At 36.9% G+C, this 23227-nt stretch overlaps 1 protein-coding gene across 5 annotated transcripts in view; it reads left to right on the top strand.

The window, feature by feature from the left end:
- Positions 1-22890, top strand: part of ATF2 (activating transcription factor 2) — a 79668-nt gene extending 56778 nt beyond the window's left edge. For 4 of the 5 annotated variants that reach the window (XM_024213294.2, XM_024213134.2, XM_024213455.2 and 1 more), the window contains 3 exons: positions 1844-2050; positions 11768-11873; positions 18790-22437. In XM_024213294.2, the coding sequence (XP_024069062.1) occupies positions 1844-2050; positions 11768-11873; positions 18790-19016 (540 nt within the window). In that variant the 3' untranslated portion in view covers positions 19017-22437. Of the gene's footprint in view, positions 1-1843; positions 2051-11767; positions 11874-18789; positions 22438-22767 lie in introns of those variants that run through there. The other variant, XM_024213214.1, reaches the window with a different exon arrangement.
- The last annotated feature ends 337 nt before the right edge of the window (positions 22891-23227 follow it).

Below are 23227 nucleotides of genomic sequence, written 5' to 3'. Positions count from 1 at the left end.
ATGGATCTATACTGTTCTCAGTGGTAGCAGATGACAGAACAAGGAGTAATGATTTCAAGTTGCAGTGGGGGAGGTTTAGGTTGGATATTAGGAAAAACTTTTTCACTAGGAGGGTGGTGAAGCACTGGAATGGGTTACCTAGGGAGGTGGTGGAATCTCCTTCTTTAGAGGTTTTTAAGGTCAGGCTTGACAAAGCCCTGGCTGGGATGATTTAGTTGGGGATTGGTCCTGCTTTGAGCAAGGGGGTTGGACTAGATGACCTCCTGAGGTCCCTTCCAACCCTGATATTCTATGATTCTATGATATTTAGGTACCTAAAGATGTAGTCTGATTTTCAAAAGTGCTGAGCATCCATTAAAGGCAATGGGAGGAGCTGGGTGCTCAGCATATTTGAAAATCAGGCCATTCAAACACCGAACATCAGGCGTCCCTTTTAAAAAATCTTGTCTCCTTCTGGTTTTGAGGCTAGGTTAAGCAAGTGTATGCTGCCGAGGATATAGAGGCTCTTCTTACTGAGTCCATCCACAAGAGCAGTGTCTATTCTTGGATTGAGACTGTGTAATGTCGTCACCTCAGTGTTCTTCTGTACTTTTTATGTTGTTAATCTTGATGTGACAATCTCTGCAGATGCTGCCCTGAGAAGGTAGATTTATTTATTTATTTATTTAAAGTCGGTCCCAATTTTTCTTCTAGGTATACATACTCTGTGTATAATCTGGTTAATGAGAACTAGTGTGAAAGTTCTCAGTATCTAATCAGTAAGAAATATTTGCAAATGGTCAATTCTTAACTGTTAATTTAACTTCTCAAAGTCCCTTTATATCAGTCTAGATTTCATATTATGAGCTGTGGAAGTTAGGATTGGTACTTTGATTTCTGTTTTTATTTAATAGTTTATTATTTATTTTATTTTATTATTTATTGTATAACAAGTATTAAGCATGCAGAGTCAGCCAGGTCCCTTTATGAGGAGAGTTAATTCAAGGTACAGTTTTATCCTCTTTATCAGTTGATAAGACTTGAAGATCCAAGGTTGTATAGCTGTAACGCAACAGTCCTTTTATTGAGGACTATATTCTGCCCACGTAGAGGGTGGACTGTATGATCTAATAGGATATTTTTCATTTCTAACTACTTTGATCCTATCCATGTCTGGGCTGACATAGAGGTACTTGGAAAAGCCAGAAGTAACAGGTAAGAAATTACTCTTCTAGGGATTAGTAAATACCAATGCTTTGTCCAGATCCTTGTGACGAGCAGTTGTTATATATTGGGCAAATATTACATAACAACAACCAAAGTATAGCTAAGTTTTAGGATGATAGGTGTTTGGAAAACACCAGAAACAGAAACTATATGAAGTTATTGCCTGATAAATTTCATTTTACAAAGTCATTTTTAGTTAAAGCGTTTTTTAAAAGTTAAAACCTGTAAATATTTTGTCTTCCTGTAACTTTAAAATGGGTAAAAGAATGTTTGAAAAAAATTCTAAAAAGTTATTTCTTTCAGGTTTACTTGTATGCCAAGTATCAGAATGGAGTGAATTTTTGCAGCAAGATTACAAATCTGGAAACCAGTGGATCATGATTAAAATACCGAGAGAATATTAAATGTAGTTCACTAATGAGCAAAACCACAACGAAAACCACTAGACAGTATTCATAGAATTAAGATGTTTGTTTAATGTTTCCTTTAGTCAAAAATTATATTTTAAATATTAGAACAGAAATATCATTGATGTTTTCCTATATAAATGTGTGTACATTTATACATGTAAGTCAAACCCTTACATTTGAGTTACATGTTGCATTACACTGAACTATGATGTTCCTGTTTCCTTCAGGCTTCCCCAGCTCAGCCCACACCACAAACCCAAAATACAGGAGGTCGTCGAAGAAGAGCAGCAAATGAAGACCCTGATGAGAAAAGAAGAAAGTTTCTAGAGCGAAACCGTGCTGCTGCTTCAAGATGTCGACAAAAAAGAAAAGTGTGGGTGCAGTCATTGGAGAAGAAAGCAGAAGACTTGAGCTCATTAAATGGTCAATTACAGGTATTTTCTTTTTTTGATTACAAGCAAGAAGTAAAGAGTTATCTGAATTTTCAGTTAGCAATCCTGGGGTCATGGAGCGCAAACTTGGTATGGGAGCTACAATATGAATAGCTTTCTAAAATCCAGTTGAATTCAGAACAGACATAATCAGTATTAAAATGCCCGTATCATAGGCATAATGAGAATGAGACTATGCAGCTTCAAAGATATGTGAAATCTGGGATCTCACCTACTTGGCCTTTGTTCCATTTTAAGTAACTTTAGGGTTGTGACACAAACCAACAAGAGCAAGTCGATGTTGAAGTCAAGTCTCATTGGCAAAATGTTAGCCTTAATTTAGAAATGCCTTGTTTATATCAATTTGTGTCACTGCCTGAGTTACTTAAATCCAAATTTTTGTTTTAATTTCCTTTCTATTTTTTAACCGTAGTTTTTTTTCTTTAAAGTGAATGTAGTGCTCGTGAAAGGTGCCAGATTGACAGCACTGGAAACTGAAGGCCTCTATTTGTCCACAGAACAGGTACCGCACAGGCAGTGGCAGTGCAAATTTCACCACACTGCCCTACCAGTGTGCCTCAACCCTATTTTTGTGGGACCATATAGTATATGAGGGTTGTCCAGTATCTATTCCTAGTCAGCCTTTGGTGCCTTTGCTGAGACTGCCAAGAATGTGCCAATTAATGCCAAGTTGTGATGTTGACCCCCACCCAAGTCCAGTGAACTGAAATGTCCAATTCATTTCATTTAGACAATAAAGCAGGCAACTGGTGGTATTGGTATTCTGCTACCAGTCTGGGCCTAAAGTCTGTATCAGTCAACTTGAGCCAGCTAGGCCTCTTTTTAATAGGAATTTAAACAAACAAACAAAAACAACACCCACTTAGACGTATATAAGAATTAACACAACAGACAATGTCTCCTTGTAAGATACTAAGGTAAATTAAAAAAAAAAAAAAAGCTATCTTTAATTTTTATTGAAGATTATCAGAAATATAATAGGATAGAGAATAAAGCAAAGAAACACAATAACATTAATATTTAGGAACCAAAATATGAATATACAAAAAACTTTGGGTTGTCAGATCCTCGCTGGTATAAATCAGTGTGGGTTGACTGAAGTCAGTGGAGCTTCCATGACTTACATCAACAGAGGATCTGGTTCTAAATCTCTTGACATCCCCATTTTTAAATGAAACTTAGAAGCAATATATAGTAAGATGTATATGACATAAATTACTTATGCCATACTGTCCTTCCATTTTGTCCTAAAAACAGTTGAATGCAAAATGAGAGGAAGAATAACAAAGAGCAGGAAAGAATAAATTTTCAAACATCCATTCTTTATTCTTTGTCCTGAGGAGTGGGCAGGCATGTTGAGCATAGTGCTGCAACATGTTGAACACCTTATCTCCTCGTCTGCAGGTCTCTTCAGCATGTCCAAGGATCCTGTCCCATTATGCAAGTGAGACTTAAATCTGGGTAAAAGACACAAAGCTGTCACCCAAATTCAAGAAAAGATGTATTATACCTCAATATTGGTGGAATTACTTTCAAATACAATACATAGTGTCTCCCCAAACTCTATCACTCCTCAGTAAACGTTTTTCTAATAGTAGTGGAGTAACAGTTCTGACTTCAGAGTATTATAATACAATGATGCGAGGAACATGTACAGCACCAAAGTTAATTAACCTAAAAATAGATGGGTGTGGGCTTATAAATGGTAATATTGATAGATTTTAAAAATACATAAGCTTCTTCGGTGCCATCTATTGGCTGCAACCGTGATTGTATTAACTTTGAAAGGAGTTGTGCAAATAAGTTGCGCATATCCCACCAATTATCAGACATACTAAATGAAACTTTTTGAAGATTACTGAAGAAATTAGAATGTATGCTATAATTACTGGCCAAAATTCAGTTTCTTCTTCGAGCGCTTGCACATGTCCATTCCACTGTAGGTATGTGCGTGCCTCGATCAGTCACTGGAAATTTTTCCCTCAGTGGTACCTGTCTGGGAGGCTCAGGTGCTTTCTGGTGCTGCACAGTCATAGTGTCAGTATAAAGGGCCCAGCTGACCCCTCAATTCCTTCTTACCACCTGTAATGGTCTCTGAATCTGTTTTCTTTGCTACGGCAAGCTTTCTCGGAGGTCTTTATTTTTCTGATAGTTGTGTATAATTAATAGTTATAAATAAATAGTTTGTTTTTCTCTTTCCGTTAGCAGAGTTTTGTCTGTGCTCAGTGCCAAGGCATGTCTCGGTCACCAGGCTTCGAGCCCTGTGCCTCCTGGAACAAAGCTCTGCCCCTGAGCAAGCTGCACTCCAGTTGCTTGAAGTGCTGGGGTGAGGCTCACATCAGGGATTGCTGTCAGTTTTGCAGGGACGTTAAATGCCATATGAAGAAGGACTAGGAGGCCAGGTTCAAGTTCCTACTTATGGAGGCAACGCTGAGACCTTCCTCCCAGCCAAGCCAGTTGGACTCAGCTCAGAGCACCTCGACGTCCGTGAGGAGTGCTCCTCCAACCTTGTGAGAGTCCCAGCACTGTTTGCCATCCTTGGTGCCAAAGAAGAGGCATAAAAAGCAGCCGGCTGTGAGGAGACGTTCCCCAACAACAAAGAAAGCCAGGCATGGGGAGCGGAGCAGAACGGAGTCAAGCCACTCCTCTGCCTCAGCATTGCAGCAGTCAGCACCATTGCATCTGGTTCTGGATGAACCATCGGCACCCGAGGGACAATGTGGTACCAGCGCTATTGTGGCGCTGTCCATGCTGGAGGTGTTTGCTGCTGCCGGGGATCTGCTATTGCTGTCAGTACTGGTGTCACTGGCACTACAGGCGTTGGTGGTATTGGTGCCGGTAGGCAGGAGAGAGCATGTGGCCCCAGTTACCATCCGGTACCGGCCCCCGTGGTACCGTCCAAGGAAAAACCGACTATCCTGACCCCAACGCAGCCTTCCCTGCCTCAGCACCGATCTTTGTCACTGGTGGGAACTGCTCCTCTTTGCTCACCAGATGGAGACTCCTCGTCTTTGGAGTTGGAGGTTGGGTCATACTCCTCTCATCCAAGGAGTCAACCCCGCCACTCCTCCAGTCATCCCTACCCTGCCCTGGATTGGGGCACAGGAGTGCCATTAAGTGCTTGGCCTAGTGGTCACTGAAGCGCCTATCCTGATGCAATGGCCCTTTTGGAGCCTGTGGGGGTTTCTGCCAATCTCAGGGCCCCACTCGAGGCACTCCTGTTCCGTGGCCCCTAACAGAAGGGCTCCGCCTCCCCATCAGGCAACAGACTCCAGTACCCAGCCTGCTACCAAGTTCAAGGAACCAACTCCATGGGATCCAGTCGGCACAGAAAGGGAAGAGAAGCACCCTCAGGTGCTGATGGGGCTGTGTCAGGAGCAGGTGTGTTACCTCCCATAGATGAGTATAAGGCCCACCAGGAGTTGCTGAAGAGAGTGTCCCAAAATTTGGGCATGCAGGTGGAAGTAGTAAGAGAGTCCTCCCATAGTCTGGGCGACATTCTGGCCATGACGAGCCCATCAAAAGTAGCCCTGCCTCTCAATGAGGCCATCATAGACCCTGTGAAAACCTTCTGGCAAATCCCCACTTCCTTTCCCCACACCTCAAAGAGAGCCAAGAGGAAATACTTTGTTCCTGCCCAGGATTATGAGTTTCTGTATATTCATCCCTCCCCACCCCTCCCCGGAATCCCAAGTGTTTTCTGCTGCCAATGAAAGGGAAAGGCAGGGTCTGCAAGGTGTGGTACCTAAAGCATAGGACTCAGAAAAGCTGGACTTATTCAGTAGAAAGGTCTACTCTACCAGGTGTCTGCAGCTCAAGATTGCTAACCAGCAGGTGCTGCTCAGCTGATATGACTTGTTGAACATATGGGACTCCATGTTGAAGTTCAAAGACTTGGTATTGCAAGAGGCAAGGCTCGAGTTCTCGCTCATGGATAAGGAGAAATCCATAGCGATGGTTTCCGTGCAAGCTGCCCTGGATGCAGCAGTTTCAGTGGCCAGGTCCATGGCTTCTGTAGTGGCCAGGTCCATGGCTTCTGTAGTGGCCATGCGTAGGAGTTCAGCAATCCCTCCAGGATCTCCCCTTCAAGGAAGCTTCACTCTTTTCGGGGCAGAGTGGTGTGAAGCTTCATGGACTGAAGGACTCCAGGGCGACCCTTACGTCCCTGGGATTGTTTGTGCCAGCGACTTCAAGGAGGCACGTTTGGTCATGGATCACTTCGTGTATTCGCATGTGTTACAAGCAGGCGGGTATTCTGCCACTAGCTATCCTGACTGCCTACTCCATGAGAGTGCAAGCGTCATCAGCAGCGTTCCTAGCACAATTCCCTATTCAGGACATTTGCAAAGCAGCAACTTGGTTGTCAGTGCTTACGTTCTTTGCTCATTACACCATCACTCAGCAGTCTAGGGACAATGCCTGATTCAATCAAGCTATTTTGCAGTCAGCATGTCCATGAGTTCTCTAACTTTTATCTGTTAGCATTATTAAACCCATAGCTACACAAAGAGATTTTCTTCATTTAAAAAAAAAAAAAATACAAGGAAGCTTTTGGCTTCCAGATTGTCAAGAGTTAACCCAGTAATAGTGAATTCAGAGGAAAGAAATTTCTTTCCATCTGCCAATACCAAAACCGTTAACTGTGAAGAACAGAATGACTTGTAAAGAAAATTGAATGTCAAAGAAATAATTAAACTGTACTTTATGTGAAAACATTAATCAATCCTGCATTTCCATAATAGTTCTTCACTTGACAGCCTGGCACAGCTGATCAGCATAGTGGGCAGTAATGACCCATGATTACTTATGTTCTATTTAATAGTAAATGTAATAAGTTTGGAGCTTTGCCTTAGCATAGTTTTACAGACTGCATGCTAGGGTTTAATAGTTCATATTTTGTTTAATACCTAAATGCCCTGCTCAGCTGAATTTTACTGTTGACATCATTAAGCTACAGTATTTCTAAAAATAGACTGATTTCATAAAGACTGAAAGTTGTGGTTGAGCTATTGAACAAAAACAATTGTCTTTCAACAACGTTAATAAGTAGATGTCCTAAATTTAAGTATCGTACAGTGTGTGTTATGTAAATTTAACAGGGTTTTTAGAATGAAGACATTAAACAATACATATAGAAATAGGAAGATGAGGATATTCTTTCTGACGTAATTTCTACATGATATATATTTTACTGCATGGTCTCTGTTCTCTTCCGATAAACACATTTCTATACAAATAAGGTCTACTTTAACCTTTCTTGGTACAGTCCAGTATTCTATCTGCTTCTTAAGTTAAATGGTTATGTATAATTCCCATTACCCTTCATTTTCTTGGTTTTAAATGATACTATTCTATTTTATTATATATGTAGTGCAAATGTCTATTAATTGCATCACCTCAATAACATTCAGTATATTCAGTTAGACGGGCAAAGTCTCCTCTTTACTACAAGCTCTTCTACATCAGTTGCCCCACATGTACAATCTTTTAAAACCTGTATTCTATTTGCTTTTCTGGACTGCTTTCTCAGCCAATATGTTTCCTTGTAAAAGATCTCAAACATTATATATAATTTTAAGTATTACCTCTGTGCCTTACAGAAATATTGAAGAATACTGTATTCCTGTAACAATAAAACATACCCTGTTGTCTTTTTTACTATAGGTAAGGCTATGATTTAGTCACGGATATTTTTAGTAAAAGTCTCGGACAGGTCACTGGCAATAACTAAAAAGTCACGGCCAGTGATCTGTCAATAACTTTTACTAAAAATACTCCTAACTAAGCCTTAGGTGTTGGGGGTTTGTGCTCCAGAGGAGGCTGCTGCTCCTTGGGGGTGGGAGGCGGCCCAGGGTCCTGCAGACGCTGCTGCTCCTGCGGGGGGGGGGGGCGTGGCCTGTGAAGAGCTTGCTGCACTCACTTGCCCATTTTTTGTATAGGGTTTCCTTTAGGATAATCCATCCACTTTCCCTATAATGTAATCTCTTCTGAATGGCTTCCTCTTTATGGTGACTTGGACAGACACATCACAGGTGCTGCCTATCCACACAACCCCCCCAATCCCTTGTGCAACAAAAATGCTTAATCCATTCCATAGACTATATACAAATACATGTAGTCTGGACCTGTTACCTTTGGCTCCAACACACAACAGGCCAGAGAAGTTCTCACGCTGAATCTCATGAGGATTGAAGGCAGAAAGAGAGTATTTTTTGGCTGGGGGAATACAGATATGTTGAAACAAGCTATGAGGAATCTAATAGAGACTCATGTTTTTCTCCACAAATTTTCTTTCTGATAGTATATTTTGAAATCTCTGAATTTAGAAAATTTGTATTTCCTCACTATTACTTTGCTCAAGATGTATTTCATATTTATTTTCATGTAACCAAATATTTGTCCATGTACTTGTCATGGTATCGGAATACATTAGTAATGTGACAGCTCACTAGCCCAGAGCCATGAATCTAAATTTTCATTTTTTATTACATCAGTTTAAGTTTTCCTCCTTTGTTTTCCTTCCATTTTCCTGTTTTCTGTAAAGAATACTATATATGAACACTTAGGGGAAGAAATCTCAAACTGTCATGTACAGAGCAAAAATATGCCAGGGAATATAGAGGTTGGGTCTAGCCTTATTACACTCAATTCTGATTTCATTACCTTCCAAAACTGGTTTCTAATATTAGTATCCAGATGACTACCCTTACTTGAACTTGTGTGTCATTATTCCTCATGCTGTATACAGTGTAAGTACTTACGTATACACTATGGTACACTTAAGAGTGATTAATTTCAGACTTTTATCAAAATCATGTAAGACTAACTTCAAATGCGTGGTATCTGTTAGCACTAAACACTGATAAATATATAGTATATGCCATTGTTAGCTGGTGCTGTTTTGCGTCATCTCACTTGTTAATGATGATGCTAGTTTGAGTTAGATACCTCCACAGCTTTTTACATTTTATATGTAAGAATCTGATATTTCATCTTTCACTTTCAAGTCTGCTTAAGTATAAAGAATTTGAGTTACTTTCCATATTTTTATTAGAAAAAATAAAAATGTTTAAAAACTATGTGGGATTGGGCTACAAAATACTTTTTCAACCATTATCTTTTAAAAACATTCTGGAGTTATGCTGATAATTACCTACCTCATCTTCTGTCTGCCATTAATGTATGGAATTGTTCAGATTTAATTTTCACAAAAATTAGACACACGGACAGGAAAAAGCAAAAGGACTCAATCTAATGTAGGCTGAAAAGTCAACACCCCTTTAAAATTGCTACATCTTGTTGAGAATATTCTCTGGAGTCAAAATGTCCCTCTCCTAAAAGGAGACCAAACTATTAAGATATAAAGATAAGTTTAAAAACAAACAAACCCTACTATTTACATAGGATGTACTCTGAGGAGTGAAAGTAAGTTTACAGTCTAGAGCTCTCTCTGCTCCTTCTGCAGCAACATTAAATTCACATAAACCTCTACCTCGATATAACGCGACCCGATATAACACTAATTTGGATATAACGCGGTAAAGCAGCGCTCCGGGGCGGGCGGGGCTGCGCACTCTGGCTGATCAAAGCAAGTTCGATATAACGCGGTTTCACCTATAACGCGGTAAGATTTTTTGGCTCCCAAGGACAGCGTTATATCGGGGTAGAGGTGTACCCTATTCTCAGAACTATTCAGGTATCTTTTGTGCCAATTCAGTAGACAAAAACCTATTTACTAGAGCTAGTCAAGAAAAATGTCATGAACATTTTTTGTCTGAATTTCTGACTACCTGTATTGAAATTGGAGCATTCCACAGGACAATGTCGATTTTGATGAAATTCCACTGAAAACTAGGTAGGTTTCTGATGGAACTCTGTGAGCAAAACAAGTTTCAAAACTTGCCTTATTCCTACCAACTCCCTTGTTCAGCAGCCTGGCTGGCTGGCAGAGAACCTGAGTCTGAGCACCGGGGCTTCCAGGGCCCCGGGTTCCAGGACAACCTGCCATGTAGACTGCCTAGGAGTCAGGACTTATAGATCTGGGCAGAAAATAGTAATTCCATTTCCCTACATATTGGAAATTTTGGGGGATTTTCACAAATCGGAACAAAACACAATTTAGAAATCTTGAAATCCTCTGTGAAACAGAATGATCATTCTCTGCCTAGCTATGTTTACTTTCAGTGTATCTGTTCAAGCAAAGTTTGGGGACCAAATAGAAAAGAAATACCTGTTAAGTTGCTAAGAGGAGGATTGCAAGTATGAGAATGTAGGAGCTTGGGGGTTTTAAAGGAAAACATTATCTTTTGAAATAAAATCACGTTTTTAATAATAATGTTCATTTGTAGTATTACATTTGTTTAGTGCAAGGTAAAGTAAACTATCAAAGTCTGTTCTCAAATAAATTTTATTTCTTTAGCTTTTGTTCTTTTCAATTTTTTCAAACCCATAGTGTTTTATTTCTAACCTTCAAGCTAATATATACCATATTTGACATAGTTTTATTTTCAAGGACCTCTTTCAGACCTAATTTTTTCTGTTCTTTCCTTTATTCCCCTCTTTTACTGAATATAGTTACGCATAGCACAAAATTGTTCAGTTTATCAATGTCAAGTTTCGTAAGCTACTGTGAGAACATACTCCTCTTTAATATGCATATTTGTATGAAGGATTTTTGTTTGATGCAAAAATTAACCCATCAAAACTTGCATTGAAGATACATTTTGAAAAGATATGGGAGCAGTAAATATTGACAGGTAACTTAATGTTTTGTAGACAACTTAATGTTGCTTAAGACAGTTTGTAACTATTTTTAAATAAAAATGGTTACATCTAAAATGTCATGCTGTTCTTAATTTTGATTCTTGTCTAATATAATAATACCAGCTCTTATCAGGCTCTTCATCAGTAGAGTTCAAGGTGCTTTACAAAGAAGGGCCAGTGTCATTATCCCTTTTTTACAGATAGGGAAATGTAGGCATGAAGAGGTGAAATGACTTGCCCAAGGTCACCCAGCAGGCTAGTAACAGTGCCAGGAATAGAATCCAGTTATTCTGAGTCCCAGTCTAGTGCTGTACTGGGTTACACTGCATCTAAGTGTATCATTATTAATTCTTCTCTCCTACAGTGGTTTTGTTCTCATTCCCATTACTTGATTCTTGCATACTGATTGTTTCCTGTTAATGGCTATGAAAAATAAAATCTGAAAATTGATAGATTACTGTCTTATTATCATTCCTGTTACATTGTGTAGGGAGGTTCTCTTTTATAGAGTCTAAATGTGTTTATAAAAAAATTCATTCCACACTCACTGAGCATATTTGGGGTTATAACGTATGTTATAATGTGGGTGGTTAAAATTAGGTTTACTTGCTTGAAAGATAACCTACAAAATCATCCAGAAGAGTCTTACAACACTCTGATCGTGTGAATTGGACTATGTGTAGAACCTGCAGTCTACCAACTACAAAATGTAATACAATAAATGTATTGGCATTTATTATATTAAAAAAAATCTTTTTACAAGTTATATCTATAGTTTAATATTAAAGGGTTCTAAAGTCATGGAAATGTGTACCGTGTTTTGTTTATCGCTAAATGAACATCCAAAGATCTTGTAAAATTTAAGACTGTTAATACTTACCTCTAAAATGCATTTAGTCTGAGCCTGGTAAAGTGCATAACTTTCTTCTCCTTTAGAATGAAGTCACCCTGCTGAGAAATGAAGTGGCACAGCTGAAACAGCTTCTTCTGGCTCATAAAGATTGCCCTGTAACTGCCATGCAGAAGAAATCTGGCTATCAGAGTGAGTAATGTTCCATTACCTATAGCCTTAGGCTGCATCAGTGAAATACAGCCAAAGTGAACTGAGCAACCATTAAAAATGAGAAGTGCAGTTATAATATTTAACAATAAATATATAAAATTCTGCAAGCTTATTGCAAGACAGGAATGAATGTATGATAGTTTGAAGCTATTTTTCTAAATGCTTTCAGTTTAAAAAATGTTGTAGATTATCTGAAATTTAAAGACATTATAGAAAAACCAACCCAAACTAAGTGTATACCCATAATTACTACTAAAGGACTGTAAGCTGCAATACCTGCTTCTAGTATATACAATTAAAGTATTGACAGTATATGGTGAACAATCTCTGTAATGCATTATCTTAAATAAGATGAAAGGTCCTTGTTTCTTCCATTTCATAATGAGATTTCCATGGAGGGGAGGGTAACAGCTGTCCTTATTTACTAGCACATCCAGGATCAGTCAACCCATTAAAATAATCAGATGCAGGTTCCTTGCTCTTACTGTATGCTGTCCCTGAGATTGTTTTGACTTATGACAAAGTGTTATTTTAAGAATTTAAAATGTTTGAATTTTTAAAATAGGATTCTAATAGTGAAGGACTTAGAATTCTCAAGTTAAACTGAAATCAGTAAAACTGTTAAATTTTAAGGAAATGAAATTTGTTCACTTAATTTTTCACTTTTTAGGCATTTTAAAGGTTAATTGTCCTTTTCTTACTTCTAACTTCTTTTTTTGGATATGATGCACAGAGCTAGAACCAGCTGCTGCTGTAGAATAAATGGCCAATTTTGTCCATTGTACACAAATTCGTAACAAATAACTGAGCTGGGAATGCATTAGGCAACATTCATAATATATAACCCACAGCTTTCGTTTTTATGATTTAGTGATATTTCAGGATATTTGTAAATGTGAAGATTGTTTCTGCCATATGTAGCCACTTCATTTTAATTTGCCAGTGTCAGTAATTCGGGAGAATAAAGGAACATTTTGTATTGCATGCAAACAGTTCCTCAGGTGCTTGCGATAAAACTTAATGGCCACCATCTTTACTTGTAGTCATTGTAAGCAGTTTCATCAGAATGGGCAATATTTTTTAATTTAAAAGATTCAGGAGATTTTAGCAACTCTCTGTTGCCATATATATTTAGAACACTGATTTTGTCAGTTTTGAGCTTATAAATCTTAGTCCTTTGATCTCCAGTCATTTTGACAGGATGGAAAATAGCATCTTGGAGTAAATTGGAACCATATAGAAATATGTTCGGGATTTATATTAACAATGATTGCTGCAGGGATGAGGCCATTATGGCTCCCATCTGACAGAACAACATAATTTCATATAGAAGCTACTAGGGGATACCATTATGCATGCATGGTTTTCCTAAACAAGCTAGGTTTCTTGAATTTTGATAGCTTGAAGATACATGTGTTTCTCTAGATTTGCATGAACAATTATTAAAAGTATTCATTTTTGAAATAGACTGGCAGATAATTACAAATTAAGGATTTTTTTCATTAAAATACTAAAAACTAAATGTTTAGTAATATTGTTGAAAAAATGCTATAGTATTTATAAATCGCTGCAGATCTTGAAGTTCTTAGGTTTGTCTTCATTATAAAAGTCAAAGTAAAACTAACTCACTACTAACCAGAACAGAGAATGTAAAGTTGCTAAAATATCTATCATTTGAAAAAAGGAACTACATTTTAAAAGAAGTATCAAAAGATGTTCAGAAGGGAACGTGCAGACATAGTTCACTTAATATTTTTGTAAAGCCTTTGGCACAGTGCCACACAAAATAATGATCTACAGGATTAGTGTAATGAGTAATATGGCATGGGGATGAGCTAGGTATGTAAGTGGATAAAGAATGCGCATAAACACTGAACTCTTGTCTCACTGTGTATAAGTGTTATGTCCAAAGCACTTCACAGTAGCTCTGAGAGAATTAAATAATATCTTAATTTTACAGATATTGGGGCAACACACACATAGATAAAGTGACTTGTGCAAGACTATATGATGAATCATAGCAAGAATCAATTAAAATGGTTTTAGTTAATGTTTGTGGTTGTGGCGTGAATAGAAAATAACTTCAAATCTTTAAAAAACAAATTTTAAAAGTTATGCCCTATCTACATCAGCAGCATGACCATGTTACTTTTTAAAAAGTGTTAAATAGTTTCTTATCATGTGTGGTATAGAAGAGACAAAGAGGCAGAATTAGAATGCTCCTGCAGTGCAAGGTATCATGTGCTGCTGAGACAGTTAATTTATACCCTGCGGACATGGCTTTAACAATTCGATACACAATTTAATGGAGTTTCACTTAAAACGTACTTCAACAGGCACAAGCAAACAATGGCATTGCAGAATTTTTTGACACTTATTTAGGTATCTTTAAAAGATCTTTTGAACAACTTCTGCTTCACATAGAGTGAAAAGCACAAGTACTAAGGTCCCTCTTTCTTGCTAGCATTTTCAGTTACTTTAAGTACCTTTCACCTGCTTCCGAGAGGTGGTGATGACTGAGAAACCAGAAAAGACAAAAAGAGAAGTGATTACATTTCATGAGGCTGTTTGGAGGAAACCTTGGTGCAGTGCAAGAGTTGTCAGCCAAGTATAAATTTATGTCCTTCCCAAGCAGATATGCTACTGGTCAATTGTTTGGGAAATTTCTTGAACAAGCCCTTAAGGACTTAAACAAAATTTTAAAATTGTATGTGTAATCTACAAGAGAAACCTAAACCCTACGTTTTCTACCCATAGTCCCATCTGAGACGCAGTTTCAGGAATACGCTGCGGCAAAGCCTATATAGTCTCTCTTATATAAGCCTATATAGGCTCCTCTTAGTGTGGAGGATGGGGAGAAATGAGGGAGGATGAATAGTCGTGAAGGGGCAGAGAGTAGTTGGAGAGTTGTAGGTGTGAGGATATTACTTCTGTTTGTTTGCAAAGATTCAGGAAGCTTCCCGAACACTAGATGATTGCAATTTAGTAAAGCTTAATAAAAATAGGGGCTATAATCCATTTACGATTGAATCAAAAAATTTTGATTCCTGCTCTAGTTAATTGTAAAGAAACAATTGGGGTCTAGCCATTATAATAATTATGTCAATCCATTGCCTACAAATTGTTCAGGATAAGTCAACCCCTTCAGTGATTTAGCCACCACTCTAGAGAATTTTCTGGCTACCGTAGACTTGCCTAGATGTTGACCTAAACATTCCCATAGTCCCCATGCACCAGCAGTATCTGGTTTTATCTCTGGAGACTTCATCTTCAGTATTGTCTGAAGTATCTGTCCGTTCTGTGCATTTGCACCAACCTTATACAAGCTGTCACAACTGTATAATAACTGACTTTTTCGGTTTGCTGGCATTTTCAGAAAAAAAAAATCAGCAAATGAAAAATTTGGGGGGGGAAAAAATTGGAAAGAGTGAAATGTTTCATTTGACCCAAACATTTCATTTCACTTTTGAGCTTTATCTTTTTAAAATAAAATTGAAGGAAATCTAAAACAAAGTCATTTCAAATAGAAAAATCACAATTTTCATTTAGAAAATATGAAAATGTTGCTTTATTTTTTCAGGGTTGTGTTTGTTTGGTTTTTTTTAATAGAATTTTATAACTAAAACAATATAGCAAAATTCACACATTCCCTAAATGTTTTGATTGACCCAAATTTCCAGTTTTGGTCAATAAACTTCAACCAGCTCTAGTCATACCACACCTTTGGAAGAAAGTGTTTGCAATTTTTTCCCATTTGGATGACTGACTAGTGCAGAGGTGGGCAAACTACGTCCTCCCCGGCCCCTGAGCTCCTGGCCGGGCAGCTAGCCCCCCAGACCCTCCCCTGCTGTCCCCCCCTCCCCCGCAGCCACACCGCCGCTCAGGCAGCGCTCTGGGCGGCAGGGCTGCACGCTCATGCAGGGCAGCGTGGCAGTGTGTGTGGCTCCAGCTGGGAGGCGCAGCTCCAGACATGCTGCTCTGAGCAGCATGCTAAGGGGGCCGGGGCCTTGGATATGGGGAAAGGGGTCCTGGGGGGCAGTCAGGGGACAGGGATCAGGAGGCGGTTGGATGGGGCAGAGGTTCGGGTGTGGGGCAGGGGATGGGGAACAGGGGGGATTGGATAGGGGGTGGGGTCCCGGGTAGGCCCTATCATGGGTCAGTAACTGGTTAAAAGATAGGGGGAAAGGGTTAGAAATGAACAGTCAGCTTTCTCGATGGAGAAAGGTTAATAGTGGTGTCCCCCATGGATCTGTACTGGGACCTGTGCTGTTCAACATTTTCATAAATGATCTGGAAAAAGGGGTGAACATGAGGTGGCAAAATTTGCAAATAATACAAATAATAATACAACTCCAAAGCTGACTATGAAGTTAGAAGGATCTCACTAAACTGGGTGACTGGGCGAGAAAATGGCAGATTAAATTCAAAGTAATGCACTTTGGAAAAAATAATCCCAACTGTACATTCAAATTGATGGGGTCTACACAAGCTTTAATTACTCAAGAAAGCTATCTAGGAGTCATCATGGATAGTTTCCTGAAAACATCTGTACAGTAGCAATAAAAACAAACAAACAAACCCCAAAACTAACAATGTTAGGAACCATTAAGAAATTGATGATAAAACAGAAAATATTATAATGCCACTTTAAAAATCCATGGTATGCCCACACCTTGAATTACTGCATGCAGTTCCATTCGGCCCATCTCAAAAAGATGTATTAGAATTTGAAAAGATGCAGAGAAGGACAACAAAAATTATTAGGGGTATGGTACAGCTTCCATGCAAGAAAAAATTAAGAAGACTAGGGCTGCTCATCCTAGAAAAGAGACGACTACCGGGGGATATGACAGAGGTCTAAAAAATCATGAGTGATATGGAGAAAGTGAATAGGGAAGTATTATTTAGCTATGCACATAACACAAGAACTATGGGTCATATAGGCAACAGGTTTAAAACAAACAAAAGGAGGTACTTCTGCACACAATGTACAGGGCCGGCTCTGGCTTTTTCGCTCGTTAACATTTCTTTGGAATACATTTGCAAGGCTGCTTACTTGCATGTTTGTATGACTTTGCTTCTATTCAAACAATACTATGTAAAGGGTTACTTTCTGTCTCTGAAAATAATCCCTTCTTAGTATGGATAAAGGACTGCAATAAAGATCTCATTATGTTGTGGAATTGACTTGCTCATCAGTGAATTTTCATTCTTGCAACTGGTATTCCTGCACTGAAAAAAACCTCAGCCCACAATAATTTACCTTCAAGGTATTTTTGTTGTCCGTGCTCAGTGTTCATTCTTAGTTATTATTATAAACTTTGGTGTATCCTTCCTTGGACACTTTGTTTGTGTCTGTCATCTTTGTTATCCTTGTCTTTGTTTGTGTCTTTGTCTTTTTAGTTTTGGATTCAGTTTTTCTATGCATACCCTATTCAGTAAAAATCTTTATTTTGATTGCACCATTTTAGAATGGAGCTCTTTTCCTCCTTAACTTCTAGCCAGGTAACTATCTCCATTTTAGTTAAGTGCAAAAGTAAATGCTTTGGGAGTTGTCATGGGAGACTCAAGCAACATTCTAGGAAGCTTAGGATGGTACCAAAAACTCTTGCAGTTAAATTTATCATTCACACCTTCCATTTTTATATGAGCAAAAACCAGTTGTGAACGGAGATTATTTTATCTGAAAGATACCACTTACAGGTAAAAATTTGACTTCCACAATTTATTATCACTTGATAATGTCTGTTCAACAATCTGACTAATCAAAAATAGAGAAGAAGAGATTTAATTAAAATACTAATTAATTTACCAATTATCACCTGTAAAAATAAAAGTTTCATGTCTAAACAATGTTCTCATCTAAATATATATGTTTATCAGATAATCTATTAAGTGGATTTCACTTCTCATATTGGCTTCCTTTTCTCCTAAAATGCCTTATATATATGAACTTTCTCTGCTTTAAATGAAAGGTCTGTGTTGTAAAATATAACTGATGCATTTATTGAAAGAATAATTCCTGTTAAATCGTGCCTCTGTATTTTAAAAAAAAAAAAAAAAAAAACCACCACACACACACACACTAAATTTGCAAAGCAAGAAGTTTTGTTTTTTCAATACTTGGGTTTTGTGATCATAAAAAATTATGGGTAATTCATTTGAGTACTTCATTGATTCAGAGCAAGTCAAACAGAAGAAGTTCTTGGATGTCTTCTGAATTTTAAAGACTTTTATGTCATGCATTAATTAACTCTTATTGGCAGATATTTAAGTGCTAAACAAAACTAATTGAATTTCACCCTGTTGAAAGAATGAAGATTTTGCATATTGAAAACTTTATTGTCCAACTGAGCAATAGTAATTTACTGTATTACAGAGAGTGATTTTCATAAACATTATTAATTATCAAACTGAGAATGATCTCTTGCTGAATTACTAGTCAAATGCAGTATCTTGTGGTTTTTAAAAAATCTGAATCTAATTAATTTACATAACTATAGAACAGCTGGTGGCATTTAGACTATAAACTATAGACTATTGTTATTCTCATGTGCGTGCATCATTAGACTCAGGTGTTGTAGTCATCAGTCGCTGCACTAGATGGAAAATCAACCAAAATTAACTGTGGTTTTAAATAGATGGGAATAATCATTTGAAAATGTACCTGTGTCCATAAATATTCTAACATTCTATCCTGGTTTTTGTTTATAGAAAAATACAAACAAGTTACCTGTTCATCTTTATATATAAAGCAATTATACTAAAAATAAATGTTTGACAAATGTCTTTTTATATGTGCTATTAATTGTGGTTATTTATAGGACTTATTGTTATCTGAAAAATTTTTATGCATATTTTAGAAAAAAACAGCAAGTGAATTTTTTTTCTTTAGCTGCAGATAAAGATGACAGTACTGAAGACATTTCAGTGCCAAATAGTCCACATACAGAAGCTATTCAGCATAGTTCTGTCAGCACTTCCAATGGAGTAAGTTCAACCTCCAAGGCAGAAGCCGTAGCCACGTCAGTTCTCACCCAGATGGCGGACCAGAGTACAGAGCCAGTGCTTTCACAGATTGTTATGGCTCCACCTTCCCAGTCACAGCCTTCAGGAAGTTGATTAAAAACTTGCATTGCAACAGTTTCTTAGATATACATTTGTGACTTTAAAGGGAAATCAAGACCAGTCTCCATCTAAAAAGATATGTAGCTTAAAATTATTCATTTTTAAAATTCAAATTTAAATTTGGCTTTAAAGATTGTCAGATGGGCAGATGAAGAGGAGACTGAACAGCAGTTTCTAGTCTCCTTGCAGAAGATGGATTTTTTTTTTAAAGTTGATTTACTAGTTATTTTCTGTGCTCAATGTGTAAAGTGTGTGTAAAGTACAATGTGGTTTATTTCACTTTTAATTTGGTATTATTTCAATCAACATTGGGGTGAATTATTAATGTGCATCCCCAAGACTGTGATAGTAATATTATGTGACATTTTATACCAAAGTTCTGCATAGTCCCTATTGACTTTGTAATTGTTAGCAAGGTCATAAAGCACTAGGCAAGAGAAAAAGACAGTAACAGTACATTTGCTTTTAGTCTTTTTGCCTTTTTATTGTTTTGCACATAATGAGAGAGAGAACATTGGGAGAAAATGTTTGCTTTATATCATGTGTAGCATTTTGTTTGGCTTATTAACTGTTTTGGTTGGTTAGTTGTTTTTTAAATTGTTTAACAGGGCCAGTATGGTGTAGGGACATACAGTACTTTTATGCACATACCTAAACTAGATGAGGGTCATTACTAACTAGATTTTCTTTAAAAACTGATGCCAATTTTTTCAACACTTTAATTTTAAAAGGGGAGCTTTATTTCTGCTGTCAAAACAATGGTCTGCAAATACCCTTTGAGGCTAGGCTAGTACAAAACAGTAAAAAGATATCGTACAATACAGGGTTATCAAATATGGAATAATTTTCATAGCTAGCTTGATACTTTGTGGATTTTTGAATCACCGACTAAGGAGTTTACTCATACACAAGTATGGATGCCAGAAAAGCCTAAAAAACCTTTGTTAAACAACACTTTTTTCCTTCTTCTTTGTCATTGTCTTGTATTTGCAAGCTAACTTGTACTTAATTCTTGTGTAAGCACTGTCATCTTTTAGTAGCAAAATTTTGATACCTTTCTTGTGGAAAAATCAGTATCTACCATATCTTGGAAACAATGTAATTATAATGTGGTGTGTATGTGTGCGTATGTGTGTGAGAATGGTTCAGTAGTTTATGCCAGCAATCTTTGCTTGAATGTTTAAAGATGCCTTCAATGTGATGCTGGCTGATAGATTGCAGTTTAAAAATGTTATTTACTGTGCGAACTTGGATAACTAACATTCCATGATGTATGTTTGTTTCTGATGAGATGATTGTAGGTACACTTTTTCTCATTATCCAATCATCTGTAGGATATTGAGTTTTTTAAATGTGCCATTACCTATTTGGATTCTGTACTCATGTTCAAAATACAGTACAATATTTTACAATAGATTACGTTGGGGAAAAAAGTAGATGTGTGCTTTCAGGTCAGAAAACTTTGTACAATAGCTAAAGAGTAGCAAATTTTGGCAGTCAGACAGGATTCCATTATGTATATAACAAAGATTTAATGCATTTATAATGGGTTGTGTAGTTCATTTTCTCTTCCTTCTCCATGCTACACTGTTTTAAATCTCAGTGCTATCAAATTCCTTATGAGATTCATTTTTAAATCTATGAAATGTAATTGGTAATACAGAGGAAGAACATAATTTGTATAATATACAACCATACTATAATCAAAACTGGACAAAGACATATCTGAATTGTGTGTATATCATTTCAGTGCTGTAAGTGTGAAAATAATAGGAATTCTAAATATTTTGTATTTTAAAAACAAGGAAGTAATTTTTGAGTTGATAAACCCATATGTTTAAATACTTTTACCAGTTTCATGGGGGAAAAAGTTAGTTACTGAAAAATTCCACAATGGTAAAATATACCATAAGTCTTGTGAGAAAGGAATTTATCTCAAAGGCACAAAATGTGAATTATGCAGGAAAGCTATACAGTTACTACTTTTCATTGTAATTTTGGTGAACTAGGTAAAACCTCATTGGTTACATTTTCATTCTCTCTCCTAAACACTAGGCATTTTTTATCTTATTTATGCAAGTGAATTTTTTTAATAAAACTGTTGTGCCTGTAAAATAAGTCTACATAAGTGTGAGGAGACATGTAAGCATTTAACGAATGGGGTTGGGAAAAGAACCATAATAAATATGTCTGTGTTCATCAAATAGAGAAAACAGTTATTAGTTGTACAACCATGAATTCTGTTTTGAGACATATGTCGCACTACTTCTGTACTTATCATTTCGAGTCTTTACATTTGAACATGTTTCACAAACTGTACTGTTTTCTTTATGTGCAGTTTGCATGAGTAAATCATCAGAGAATAATCTTTAAATTATGTTCCTATTTTAATGAAATTACAACTGTTCTAAAAAGGTAGTGGTGTACTCAGACTTCTTTCTGTACGGGTTTTTTTCTCCAATGGTTGTTAGCATTTATGTGGAACTCATTACCAGAATGTCAATGTAACATTAGATAAATGTAGAAGAACATCCCTGTCTTCTAGAGAAGGAGTCAAATTCCATTCCTCTACCCTTGGATTCAAACCACTTTGTTTAGAGGAATTATTCTTACATCATTAGTTCCAGGAGCAGAAGATGGGCATCAAAAAGGAGTCCAAGATGGCCCGTAGGTCACTGATGTGATTCAACCTGATTTCTGTTGGCAGTGAGTTGCAGAGCAGAGTTTAATGTTTTTTTATTTTTCTTTTTTGTGTGTCTCAGCTAATAATCTGTAAAGTTACAAAAGTAAAATAAATCTACAACTAACTCTTATAATCCCTTAATAAACACAGTAGCTATGTAGAAAATAGAGGTGGGCAAATACTACAAAAATTATGAGCATTCAATCAAATTTAAAAATAAAATGTTCCCCTTTTGTTTGCTTTTTCAGAACATTTGGGTTGGTTAACTTTTATTCTCATAAATGTTTGTGGAAAGCATATTACAAGTTTACATGCTCACCCTGAAAGTGGTGCATTCTGTATGGGTCACCCCTTAAAGTATAGAGATATGATTCCCAAAATCTCTCCACAGAGCTCTGATACAGAGGCAGTAAAACAAGACAGAAAGGAACCTGACTGCATGCATCCTTTGCAGCTACATTTGCACACGCAATTATTTTGTTTAAATGTGATGAGAAAATTCAATTGAAATTCTTCACGTAGTCATTCATTCTTACAGAAGTTTAATATAGGAAAATTGCTTCAAACAAGGCCTTCATGATAAAGAAAGAGAAATGTAACATTTTTCTATTCTTGCTTTTCTCCTGGAGACATTCAGATACCCTTTTGCTTCATCAAACTCCCTTCCTGATTATATGAATTACGTTCACCACCTCAGGAAAGAGAAACAATACCATCACTTTTATGTGACAAATCACGTCACCACCATTGTTCAAATATTGAGTGTAGGGTCAGACCTAAGTAAATAATTGATTTTTTTTGGTTCTGGGGCCAAACTGGGGAGGGAAAAAAACTGTTTTGGTTTGAACTGAAACTGGATTTATTTGTTTTTTCTTGCAGGAACAAAAAACTTGAAAACATTACATTCAACCCAAAAATCGTTTCGTAATTAGCTAAATTTCTTTACAAAATGGATTTTAAAATGTTTCATTTCAAAATGGTTCAAACACAGTTTTAACATTTAGTGTTAAAATGGCTGAAAGAGTTTAGATATTTTTAAAATATTTTCCGTTTCTTTTTCAGCTGTTGATTTTCAGTAAGTCTTGGTACCCCAAGGAAGCTCTAGAAGACAGGAAGAAAGTTCATGTGCCAATATTTAAAAAGGGTGAGCAGGATGAACTCTGGTAATTATAGGCCTGTCAGCCTGACATCAATCCCATGCAAGATGATGGAGCAGCTGATACAAGACTTGATTGATAAAGAATTAAAGAAGGGTAATATAATTAATCCCAATAAACATGGGTTTGTGTCAAACTAACTTGATATATTTTTTTTAATGAGATTATAAGTTTGGCTGATAAGGGAATAGTGTTGATGTAATATACTTAGATTTCTGTAAGGCATTGATGAGAATAATATAAAATTAACATGGCACACGTTAAATAGATTAAAAGTTGACTAACTGATAGGTTTTGAAATGTAATTGTAAATGGAGAATTATCAAATGGTTGTTTCCAGTGAGGTCCCACAGGGATCAGTTTGT

This window comes from Terrapene carolina, unplaced genomic scaffold (genome assembly GCF_002925995.2).
Source record: "Terrapene carolina triunguis isolate 2854851 unplaced genomic scaffold, T_m_triunguis-2.0 Scaffold62, whole genome shotgun sequence".
Lineage (NCBI taxonomy): Eukaryota > Metazoa > Chordata > Testudines > Emydidae > Terrapene > Terrapene triunguis.
This window is presented reverse-complemented; position numbering and strand designations above follow the sequence as displayed.